The 12,789-nt window shown below is 43.3% G+C and overlaps 1 protein-coding gene across 1 annotated transcript in view; it reads left to right on the forward strand.

Moving 5' to 3' along the window:
- The window catches only part of MAP2K1 (mitogen-activated protein kinase kinase 1), a 52,242-nt gene that overhangs the window by 21,296 nt on the left and 18,157 nt on the right, over positions 1-12,789 (forward strand). Inside the window, exons 2-4 of the mRNA XM_032232904.1 lie at positions 6,945-7,155; positions 9,291-9,437; positions 12,059-12,136. Coding sequence (XP_032088795.1) covers positions 6,945-7,155; positions 9,291-9,437; positions 12,059-12,136 — 436 coding nt within the window. The remainder of the gene's footprint in view (positions 1-6,944; positions 7,156-9,290; positions 9,438-12,058; positions 12,137-12,789) is intronic.

The following is a 12,789-nucleotide window of genomic DNA, read 5'->3' on the forward strand; positions in this document are numbered from 1 at the left end:
TCCTAGTACAGCTCGAGCTCTCTCTCTTAACTTTATAATTATCTGGGATAACAATAGAGGTTTTGTTGAAACTGTTCTCCCCGGGCTGTTTGCTAAGTGTATCCATTCAATCACTAACACTTTGTTCTGTTGTATTTGCAGCAAACACCCTGTGGGCAAGTTTTTGGTATTGAAAATAGCAGCTGAGATAGGAACGTGTGAAACCATCCTGTCTACCCAAGTCTTTGCTAGAGCTGCTTCAATCACCTGAATACACAGTTTTTCTTTGTCCCCTATGGTTAGTATAGCAGCAGGCTCTTTTCCTCCTGCCAGCAATGCAAATAAGGGTTGTAATTGACTCGTAGTTAATCCCATGTAGGGACGTGCCCAGTTAATTGAACCCAAATACTGTTGTAACTGCACCAAACTACATTTATCCATCTCAGGTAGTTTTGGAATTACTGGTGAGGCATGAGATGTCATGATTCTATGTCCCAAATATAAATATGGTGGCATAGTTTGAATTTTTTCTGAAGCAATTTTAAATCCTTTATCATTAAAATCGTGTATGATCTCCTTTAAAACCTGTGAATATGCACTTTGTGCATCTTTTTCTATGGCTAGCAAGATATCATCCATGTAGTGGTAGAATAGGATACCTTTATACTTGGCTCTAAAATGTTTTAAAATTTTATTAATGTAATATTGACAAAGCGTTGGGCTATTTAGCATTCCCTGGGGTAAAACTTTCCACTGATACCTTACTGTTGGCTCACTATAATTTAGTACAGGAATTGTAAATGCAAATAATACTCTGTCCTTTTTATGTAAAGGTATTGAAAAGAAGGCATCTTTTAAATCAATGACTGTTAAAGCATAATTTTGAGGAATGATATTAGGATTTGGTAAACCGCATTGCAGGGGCCCCATGGGACAAATCACTTCATTTATCTTTCTTAAATCTTGAAGCATTCTCCACTTCCCTGATTTTTTCTTAATTAAAAATACAGGAGTATTATAAGGGCTATTTGACAATTCTATTTTTTTTATCTAATAACAACTGTTGCACAATTTCTTTTAAGGCTTCTAATTTAACAATAGGGAGGGACCACTGTTCAATCCAAATTGGATTAAAGTTTTTTAATGTAAGCTTCATTAAAGGGTCCATTTCATTTATTCTTAATACAAAACATTCATTACCATCAGTTCAAAAAGCTATACGTAAGCCAATGAGCTCTATTTTCTCACTGTCTCTCTCCCTCTAGATCTGAAAGCAGTCACTCACACACACTTCTCTTTCTCTCCCCCCTTCTCCTGTTTCCTTCCAAGGAATGATTCAGGGGGAAAGGAAGGGGGGGGAAATGGCTGGGTGTTAACCTCTTACAATCTCTCCTTTGTTCTCACTCTGCCTCCTCTAAACAAGCTTGGAAATGATAACACGCAAACATACACACATAAACAATCTTTGCAACTTGCTGTTTCTTTATATGAAAGAAATCAAGGTACGTGCATACCAACTTTTACCATTTAACACTGCAATCAAACTGCTTGTGTAAATTAACTTCACATGCAAAATCCTTTGTCATGCATTCTTCAAACAGCGAGGAATTTCAGAGAGCAGTTTAAATCCTAACTAATCTTCTCACCCTCACAGCTTCAAGCCAAAGCCCATTTACAAACTTCAAACATCAATTTTAGTCAATTCTCCTCTTTCTCTTTACCTCTATTCACTTCCTTTTTTCTCTCTACCTCTTTCTCACTCTTTTATCACTCTTTCTCTTTCACTCTTTTTCTACTTTTACTCCAAAGTTAGGGTTGCCCCAAACTGAGACAACAAATCTCTCCCCCACAAATTAACATGCAGTTTTAAAACGACCGGTCGGATACGTGCCTTAATTATAGAACCTTTAAAAGACAACTATTACAGCTGTAACAATTTTCATCTGATGGTGGCCAGAAAATCAGCAAATTTGTTATAAAATTGAACACTTTAAAATCCCTGTCTTTTGGATTGAAAATATCTTATCTACAATTACCTTGAGGGTGCACAAAAACTTAGGCACACATTCATGCACTCACAAAAACATTTTTCTCCATTCCAATTCAAATCTGACACGGGCTTTTGTAATTAGAGCTGCAAAGAGTGCAGGTTTCTGAGAAATGAAACATCTGTGAAAAAGTTTCAGGTGCTCAGGCAGAAGAATGTGCTTAAAGCAATCAGAAGAAAAATTAGATGAGTCAGTAAGAAAGGGAGTAACAAGAACTCCTTGAGACAAGAAATGAAATAGAGGTAGCCGGAATCACCGGAAGAAATAGGAAGAGCCAGGCAGATTCACTTGCCAAAAGATTGAAATGAGAAGGAAAATAAAAGACAGCCTTTTGTGTGGGGCTGGCCGAATGCCCCAAAATTAATCTCCCGACCGTGAAACAGACAGAAGCGTAACGTTGAGAAGCTTCAAAGGCATGCATACAAGGGAAAAGAAAGCCTTGGATTCAGAGTGAGAGTTTAGCAAAGAGGTTTTCAAATATAGCAGGGGGGTGTCTGTTCCCCCCATCACGGCTTGTTCATGAGTTTTTAAACATTCCGTGACAATCTGCCAAGTGGAAAGTATTTTTGCTGCTGAGTACCATTCATTTGGCAATAAAACATAATTTTCAGACAAACTCTGCAATAAACCTTGCACATATGGAGACAACAAGCCATAGGTTATTATGGCTGATTTTAAATCTTTTAAAATATTATGTGGCAAGGGGGTGAATACAGGGTTTTGTCCTGTAAAATCAACAGGAAAGGTGGCTAACATTTTCAGGTCGTCCAACTTCACATCGTCCCCACTTCTCTTTTTTTGCATTCCTGCAGTGAGGGGACCGAGTGAGTACTCAGTACTTCTTAAAACTGGATAAATATTAGATTTTTCTTCCTGAGGAGCCTGTTGTTTGATCTCCTCTTTTATCTTTTCTACAATCTCTGTTGTTACTTCTTCATATTTAGGAGGGATATCAGATTTTTCTGGGGTGTTAGATGTTTCTTCCTGAGGAGTTTGCTTTAAAATCTCCTCTTTGCTTTCTCTTTTCTCTCCCCCTACAGCCTTTGTTGTTATTTCCTCATACTTGGGAGGGGCAGTGGGGTTTAGAGATGCTAATTCATCTGCCTGCTTTTTGGAAAGCGTGAATGTGTCTCCGTGATGAAGACAGAGAGCGGTTAAAACAGCCTTCCAGCTGATTAATATTATTGTGGGTGCTCTGGGCTCCTCGTGTAAATAGGAGCCTATTTTCTCCCATGTGTCTATATTAAGAGATCCAAATGTTGGGTAACACGGGCAGTATTGCCAAATGTATCTCATTAATTCTCTAACCTCTTTTTTTGTGGGAAGTTCACTTTTATCCTTTAATATAGTTTTATGAGCTCCAATAATCTGTCCAATTTCCTTAAGGTGAGCCTTCTGCTCTCTGGACAGGGGTCCTGTTTCCTTAAGATGGGCCGCCCGCCCTTTAGACAAATCTTTTCCCATACTTACGGAAGGTGCGCTGGGTAAGAGATGGGAATATTGGGCACGCTGAAAGTCCGTTCGACCTGTCCGGGCCTCCCTGCGTCGCACCTCGACTGATTCCTGGCGTTGTGAAATGGATCACGTCGGAGGTCACCACTTGTTAGAGTGAGCTTGCATTGGGAATACAAGCATTCTCACAATCCGATGGTCCACTTCACGAATCTCTAATTCCTAGGCTGCTTTGGCAATGAGACACACACACACTGCAGACTGGGTGAAAATGGCGTCTTCTGGCTAAACCAGAACACTTTTTATTAGGAAAGTTCAAAGAAAGCTAGTCAGCAGTTTAATACAAAACAAAGGATCTCACAGTATGTTACAAATCACTTCTTGATTACACATTCTGGCAGAAAGGGCAGGGAGGAGGGACAAAAGGTACTCTTTGATAAGGGAGGTAGGAATTGTAAATCATACAGAGAGCTACATTAGGCATATGGGAATGACTGATTTGTTACACGAGGCGGCAAAAGGATGCAAGGCTAATTCTGTGTGTTTATATCTCAGATAATAGAGGCCTCTCATCTCTGTGTGTATCTGTGTATTGCTATTCACATAGACACTCGAAATGAATTTGGCTTCCTTATCTAAAAGCTTTCCCAGGACTGTTTTTTCCATATGGCTCTTTGGCAAATGTTCACTGGGATCCTTTGATCCAGATAGAATTGAGATATTCTATCCTATCCTATTGATCCCAGCTAATTTCACCCAGCCAATTATGGGGTAATTTCCCACACGAGCTGTCTTCCACTCTGCTAAGGGAAAAGAATCTTTCCCGGAGCAGGAAGCACATAATCCAATTGCAATGACAGTTGAAAATTTACTGTGGCTTACTAATGCGAGATCTGTGCTGCTCCTAATGATAGCTTATTCACATTTTGGTTTGAGATTGTCAACCTAAAGACAGGGGTAGGCAAAGACAGCTGTTTGGGTTTTTTATTTCTTTTAACAGCTTTTTATTTTCAGCTAGTGCTTGGAAATTGCCCTCTGCTTCCTCCCTCCTCCCACCAAAGGAGAATTTAAACCAGAGGTCTTCAAACTTGATAACTTTCAAGGCTTGTGGACTTCAACTCCTAGAATTCTCCAGGCAGCTATGGGAGTTGAAGCTATGCTGGCTGGAGAATTCTGGGAGTTGAAGTCCACAAGTCTTAAAGTTGCCACGTTTGAAGACCTGTGGTTTAAACCATCCATTCTGTGAAAATTGCAATGTTCCGTAGCTGTGTTCTAACCAAAACCCATTTCATTGTGAGCGTGAAAAGTGATTTCCTGCTGTTTTAAAAATTACTGGTCCACAAATCTGTTGCTGTGCAGCGCTTGAGTTTGCAAATTGTTGCTGATTTTCCTGCTGGATTTCTCATAAGCCCTTTTTCATCTGCAGGAGTCTTGCTTAATGGTGAGAACTGGTCAAGCCTAATCTTGCAACAACTGCCAAAATTCAAGGCGGAAAGTGTTAGGCTTAACAGTTGGCGTCAGCTCATTTCTCTGTCTTTTGGTTAGCAAGGTTCAAAAGTGGCCGCTGGCTTTCCTGAACTCCTTAAACGTGCTTAGCTGAAGACCCCAAAATACACTAGCAGCTGACAGGATCTGCTGCAAGAGAAGAACAGAATGGCTTTTACACCTCTCAGCTTAAAAATAACCTCCAGGAACCATCTGCAGGAACCTTGAAAGAAGCCCAAGACAGTGTTTAGCAACTTTAAGATGTGTGGACTTCAACTCCCAGAATTCCCCAGCCAGCATGGAATTCTGGGAAATGAAATCATCATACCTTGTAACATTTGGGGAGGGGGTATCTAAGACAGGGGTTTCCAACCTTGGCAACTTTAAGCCTGGTGGACTTCAACTTGGAGTTGAAATCCGCTAGGCTTAAAGTTGCCAAGGTTGGAGACCCCTGGTCTAAGAGATGATGGACCTTTAGAACAAGAGGCATAGCATCTCCGGTCGTCTTCTTTTAAACCTGTTTACTGTATTTTCCTTGTGAGAAATGATGAACAAGTGAGGTGCATCCATGCGAAGTGTGAGTGGTTGCGTAACGGCTTGCAGATGTGGTTCCCTTGAGTGCCTAAAACATTTCAGCAGAATGGAAAGTACTATCTGTTTGTGGCAAATGGAATCTGAGAATATTTTCTGTAGGGGAAATGATTGCTCATCGGGAACAAGACAGCTGTGTTGAATCAATGAACGCCAGAGGATGGGAAACGTTTTTCTTCGGTTTGAAAGTTAATTAGTGATGCTTGTGTGGTTGCTATTATTTCTGCTGGATGGGCGTCCCATTAAGGCAGAGGTCTCCAACCTTGGCCACTTCAACTCCCAGAATTCCAGCTTTGCTGGCTGAGGAATTCTGAGAATTGAAGTCCACTAGTCTTCGAAGTGGCTAAGGTTGAAGACCCCGGCATTAAGGTGTTCCATCTGTGCAACAGGGAGGAACAGAGGCAGGAAAAATACATGTGTGTGGATAGGGACATATCTTTAACGTTGAGAACAGAAGTGGAGCACTCTCACAAGATGGCTGCCAGTCACTAATAATCCATTTCATAGAAAGTGGAATTGGTCCTTCCCTTCCCAACCAAACCTCAGGAGGTGCATTGTGGCAGCTGAAGATCTTGCGGCTTCTACCTGCTCTTTAGTAGGCTGTAGAGCTCCCTGTAGAGCTCCCTTACTACCCTCCCGGCCTTCTGTAAAGCTACTAAGTCCTGGCTGATCCGGCAGGCTGTTAAAGCACCCAGCCCCGTCTTAATTGTGACTGTTGTGGATTTTAAAATTGTTTGTATTGTCTTATTTATTCCCTCCCCTGTTTATTGTGAGCCGCCCGGAGTCCTTCGGGAGTGGGCGGCATACAAAACCAATAAACCAACCAACCTGGGATGCCTAGGGGCCATGCTGTCTTGTGCCCCAATTTACCCACAGGGTGGTTGGGCGATAAAACTAGGAGGGAGCTCTTTGTAAGGAGATGTCAAGAGAAAAAGATCATATCTACCTAAAAGATCATATATACCTACCTAAGTTAGACTGATTTATTGCTAAACACCCTATGCACAAGAATCATCTCAACTCATGGTTTGCACCTGCTTGGAGTTAGACAAGGGTCCACAGAATTCAAGAGGACTTGGACTTGGCTCGCTTGTGGCTAGGTTGGGATTCTAAGCTGATTCCTCTCTTGACTCCACCCCCAGATTCTGCCGCTCCTCCTCTTACAGGGGAGCTTGCAGACAAAAGGCAAGACACAAACACCATAACAATTGGTCAGGGTAGTGGGTGACAGGAGAAACAACAAGGCAGCTTTGCTCTAACCTGCATCAAAACTTTTCTTTCTTACGAGCAAGTTTTCTGTACCTTGAGAGAAAAGAGCATGCCCAGAGTTCTCGGCTCCTGTGTCTTTAATAATAGGAGTTTCTCCCTTCTCTCACCTGGGTCCCACAGGACTAATTTGGAAGCCCTGCAGAAAAAATTGGAGGAGTTGGAACTGGATGAGCAGCAGCGGAAACGGCTGGAGGCCTTTTTAACCCAGAAGCAAAAAGTAGGAGAACTGAAGGACGATGACTTCGAGAAGATCAGCGAACTGGGTGCAGGCAATGGTGGCGTGGTCTTCAAAGTCTCACACAAGCCTTCTGGACTCATCATGGCCAGGAAGGTGAGTTTCGTGACTGGCAAAGTTTGCATGTCTTGCTAAGCCATTTCTGACCATGGTTTATTCAATCAGCTGCCTTTTGTAGAAGCCATTAATTGGAGGTGGACAATTTGACCTCCTGAGCATTGATGTACCTCCAATTACCTGTGTTCTGGCCCAGCCTTTGCATGCAATGAGAAATCACTTACTCACGTAAAACAACCCCCTTTTTAAAACAGAGCAGGAGCCGTTGTCAGGGTTCCAAATAGCGCTCAAAAGTAAATCAGAGTCCAAGGCAAAGTATTGCTCAAAGTTCCAATTTATTGAGAAAGCCATGTTGGCACATCTGGGAAAACCGGAATCTGAAAACTTCCTGGTTTTCCCCACCCAGTTGAAAGTCCAAGATCTTGCCCCCACACCCACAAGTCCATCACATGGTCCAACCTTCCACTGCCATGCTGGCAGTTCCACCCATCCATTTCTGGTCAGATGCAGAGGTGCAAAGACAAAGGATGACCTTGGCTTTCTGGAAAGAATTTTGTTATGGCTACATCACATCTAACTCCATACAATCCCTCCCATTTTCCCACAATAGAAAATGCCTAGCAGAATAATAGAAAGTGTGGCAGGCCAAAGATCCAACAGAAAACATGGCTGCAGGCCTGACATGAGAACTCAGGATAAAAAGCCCTTGCAATGATTAAGCCAAACAGAAACAGCCCCTGTTCATGCCCGGCTGAGGCAAATTCACTCCCTATTGTTTCCCAGCAGGGGAGTCTGTCAGCAGCTCAAATACAGAGCAATTAGTCCAGACAAACCTGGTTCTGGCAAAGGAATCCGACTTGATGGATGCACACATGCAAACGAACAGTTGCCTGCAACGACAGGCCACTCCCAAACCCCTACTGTTTATTTCCCAGCCAGGAAAGGGCTGGTTAGCGTCTACGACTTATTTTCCCCGACAGCCGGCTTATTGCTTTCCGTGGTTCTCCTCTCCTCTTTATGCATACATGCATCTGAGATGGGCCCCATCTGTTCCTCCCCGTCATTTAGCTCTGGCCCTGAAGACAGCTGCCTCTCCACCTGCCTCTGACTCTGCTTCCTCATCAAAGGCCTTCCAAAGGCTCTGAAGCTGGCCCGGGCCTTCCCTCAACCTCCTCTGACTCCCCTGCTAGCTCTGCTGGCAGTCCGCGGACCACAACAACCAGCCAGCTTCTCTGCTCACCTGTTTTACCTTTAAAAATGCTTAAAAGTGAAAGCAGAGGCCTGGAAGTGCTGGGCTGGAGTCTGCCTTCACCCGCAGAAAATCATGTTCTTGGTCCAGTCACTCTCTGAGCCTGCTCGTTTTCGTCAAGCTCGTGTCCTTCAGAAACTCTTTAAGGACATAATTAACAAATGAGTCACCTGCTAGCTTGTTGCTGTATCAAACTCTTTCTTTTTCTTCCATCATGAGCTCAGATAGAGAGAGATTCAAATGGGGCACAGGTAGTCCTTGATTTACCACTCTTCGTTGAAGGATGGTTCAAAGTTACATCAGCCTTCAAAGTGACTTACAACCTGCCCCAGAAGTTAAGGACTGTTGTACCACCCCATAGTCACGCGATGGCAATTCACGTACTTGCAACCCAATGTACAGCCGTGAGGGTTGCGATGTCTTTTGTCTCCATATGACCGTGATTTGGGGACCTTCCCAGATGACTTCTGACAAACAAAGCCAACTGGGAAAGATGGATTTGCTTGATGAGCATGTGATTCATTTAACAGCCACCTGAATTGGTTAATGAACTTGGGGAAAAATTAAATCATAAAATTGGATCTGGTCAGACAATGACTTGCACGATGATTGCGTCTTTGGTGACTGAAATTCCGGTGACAATTGTGGTCATAACTCGAGGACTGCCAATATTCAGTCTTAGAATTTTGCCTTCCCCTCTTAGGCAGGCAAGGAACGATGAAATGCCTCCTTCCTTGGTAAATGAAGGATGGCACGGGCACCTTTGAGGGGTGGCTTGTGGGCACAGAGCAGTAAAGATCAGAAGGGGTTTCAGATCAGAGCCCCCCCCCCCCCCCCGAGTCCTCTGCGGGCAGCAGGGTGGGCTGGGCTTGGAAGTCCTGGAAGGAACCGAGGGGCAACCCACAGTGACTGCTTCTTTTGGCAGTTGATTCATCTGGAGATCAAGCCGGCAATTCGCAACCAGATCATTCGGGAGCTCCAAGTCCTGCACGAATGCAACTCTCCCTACATTGTGGGGTTTTACGGGGCCTTTTACAGTGACGGCGAGATCAGTATCTGCATGGAGCACATGGTAAGTGACCCTCTTTGCTTGCGGGGGGAACTGCTTGGGTCCCTGTGGTGCTTGAGTCATCAAGGGCTAAGGGAGGTTGGTTGGAGGAGCAGAGCCAGAAGTTCCTTCCTTCCTTCCTTCTTTCCTTCCTCCCTCCCTCCTTCCTCTCCATCTATCCATCCCTCTATTTTTATTCCTTCCTCATCCATCTGTCCATCCTTCTAGTTTTCTTCCTTCCTCATCCATCCATCCTATTTTCCTCCCTCCCTCTATTTTCCTCCCTCCCCTCCATCTATCCATCCCTCTATTTTCCTTCCTTCCTCATCCATTCATCAATCCCTCTATTTTCCTTCCTCATCTATCCTTCTATCTTCCTTCTTTCCTTCCTCATCCATCCTTCTATTTTCCTCTGTTCCTCTGTTGAGCCATCCTTCTATTTTCCTTCCTTCCTTCCTTCCTCATCCATTAATCCATCTCTCTATTTTCCTTCCTCAGCCATCCCTCTATTTTCCTTCCTTCCTCATCCATTCATCGATCCCTCTATTTTCCTTCCTTCCTCAGCCAACCTTCTGTTTTCCTCCGTCCCTCTGTTCAGCCATCCTTCTATTTTCCTTCCTTCCTTTCTTCCTCCCTCCCTCCCTTCCTGATTTAAAGCCTTCCTATGGCTACCAGCTTCAGCAATGCAACTCTGGGCAATGTATAATAATCCAATGAACAAAAATGCCACACACAAAAAAACCCCAACTATGGATACCAACTAAACACAAAAATAACATCATAATTGTGATGCTGGCCCTCCAGACAGAAGCCACCCTAATCTAGTTGCCTAAGGACAGAGTTGTTCATCTCATTGCATTGGGAAAGCCAATGAAAGGCAGGTCGAGACGAAACACTAAAAAACAAATCTTAAAAAAAAATGGTTTCTGACCTTGAGAATTAGGATTAAGGCTCATTTTGTTTGATTAACACGTGCTACCCAATGCAGCTTTGCTGGCCTAGTTGCTCTTTTGAAGGGTTTGAGTCACTGGAGACCATCTGTTGGGGGCTTTGCCAGCCAGAAATTCTGCTTTCGCTCACAACACAGTAAGCAGCCATTGGCTGAGCTTGCTTGCCTCCCATGTCCTGCACTGACCCAGGGCTCAAACAAGGCCATCTATCCGGACCCCAAAATGGCCCCTCTCTATAGCAGCATCTGCTCTCTGGACTGAGGTTGCCCTGAGATTTAAATGCCCCAAACTTTGGACCTTTTTCTCTTTTACTCCCAACTGGGTTTCTTCTCTCTGCCATTTTTTTTCCTTTTGTTTTTGTATTTGCTGCATTGTCTCTTTTAAAAGTTTTTAACGATTTGTGAACTATCCAGAATTTCAGTACACACATTTCATGAATTATTACTCTTGATATAGCATCAAAAGTGATTTTTAATTTTGAAAAGGCAACTGGGCGGATTTTTTGAGGAAAAGAAGACATTTCACTTCCTATTCTGGAAGATTCATCAATTTACCATCCCACCGGTGCTGGGATTGTCTTATGCCCAAATTGACTTCCTAGAAATTATGTACGATGACTTCAATGTTTCTCAACCTTAGGAACTTTAAGATTCATGGACTTCAGCTCCCCAAATTCCCCAGCCAGCCATGCTACTACGGTTAGAGACCTCAGTGTTTCTCAACCTTAGCAACTTTAAAATGTGGATGTCAACATAAACTCTGGGGATTGAAATCCACATATCTTAAAGTTGCTAAGGTTGAGAAACACTAAACTAAAGAATTGGGGAACTGAGTTTGTCTCTATTTCATTGCAGGCAATATTTCTTGTTCCCTTCTACGCCCACCTTCCTGTTCATTTTTTTAAAAAATGTTTGCCATTCCTGCTAATAGAAACAAAAATCTCACTTTATTTTGGACATCTGTCAGCCTTGGTCTGACCAGATGGAGCCCGACACACACATGTTAGAGCTCTGTTTCTGTGCTCGGGGGTCAGTTGTGCCCCTCCTCACCTGATTCTTGATGAGAGGTGGAAGAGTTCTCTATGTGGGGAAGAAATTGCTTTGGGGCTCTGCAAAAAATAATTCAACAAAAAATAGCTTTTGATTCCTGGTTTTTTTGAGCCATGTTTGCTACGGAGGTTTTTTCATGGCCAAGCAGAGCTTTTAACTCATCTTCCCCTGTTGGGTTGCTAATATTCCTTTTGAGGTGGAAATTTAGTTTTGACTTCACAGAAAATAGAGACTCTTGGGGAAAGAACCATCAAGAGATGAAGAGAGGGAAGGATGAAGTTTGTGCAGTTTGTGTGATGAGAGGAGAAAGGTAACATCTGTTCTGCACCTGTTCCCTTGGCAATCTCTCAAGTATTGGAATGTGTTTGTATCCTGAGTTTTAGTTGGGAGACTTGAGGACTAAAGCCTTGATATTACCAAAGGAAGGGTCAGTTTGGGAAGAGTTGAGTTGTAGAGATTTGATTCAGCGTTATTCCTCCAGCCATGCGGGATTATTCCATGCTGAAAACATCTTTTTTTTTAGGTTGAGTTTCATCAGCCAGTTGCCAAATTTACATTTCCCTGGGTTTCTTTTGCTGTGTCCTCAACACTTTGACAATGAACACAATTAAAGGCTCTCTCTCTCTGCTTGAACATTTCTTAATAGGATGGCGGATCCTTGGATCAAGTCTTGAAGAAGGCTGGCAGAATTCCCGAGAAGATTCTCGGCAAAGTCAGCATTGCGGTAAGTATGTAATTTGGGCATGTGAAAAGGCAGATGTCAACATGGTTGGTGTCACTCTGGGTAGAGGCCCAGAAGGGAGAGAGTGCTGAGAACATCTTTAAAGCAACGAGACATGAAATTCTTCCTCTTCCTCCCTTCTTTCTTCCTCCTTCCTCCTCCTCCCCTTCTTCTTCCTCCTCCTTCTCCCTTCTTCCTTCCTCCTCCTCCTCTCTCCTTCTTTCTTTCCTTTTCCTCCTCCTCCCTTCCTTCTTCTTTGTCCTCACTCATTCATCTTTTCTCCCTCTCTCCTCATTCCTCCTTCTCCCTGCCTCCTTATTTCTTCCTTTTTCCTTCCTCTTCCTCCCTTCATCCTCTCTTCCTTCCTTTTCCACCTCTTCTTATTCTTTCCTTTTCCTCCTCCCTTCCTTCTTCTTTGTTCTTCTTCATCCTTCCTTCTATTTCTTTCCTCTTTGTCCCTTTCTTCCTCCTCTTCTTCCTTTCGTCCTTTTTCCATCCTCATCTCTTCTTCCTTCCTTTTCTTCCTCCTCTCTTTCTTCCTCCTTCCTCCTCCTCTCTTCTTATTCCTTTCCCCTCCTCCTCTTTTTCCTCCTCCTCTCATCCTTTCTTCTTTTTTCTTCTGTCTTTCTTTTCCTTTCAAAATGAAGGCCTCAAAT

The sequence above is a fragment of the Thamnophis elegans genome, chromosome 16 (genome assembly GCF_009769535.1).
Source record: "Thamnophis elegans isolate rThaEle1 chromosome 16, rThaEle1.pri, whole genome shotgun sequence".
Taxonomy (NCBI): domain Eukaryota; kingdom Metazoa; phylum Chordata; class Lepidosauria; order Squamata; family Colubridae; genus Thamnophis; species Thamnophis elegans.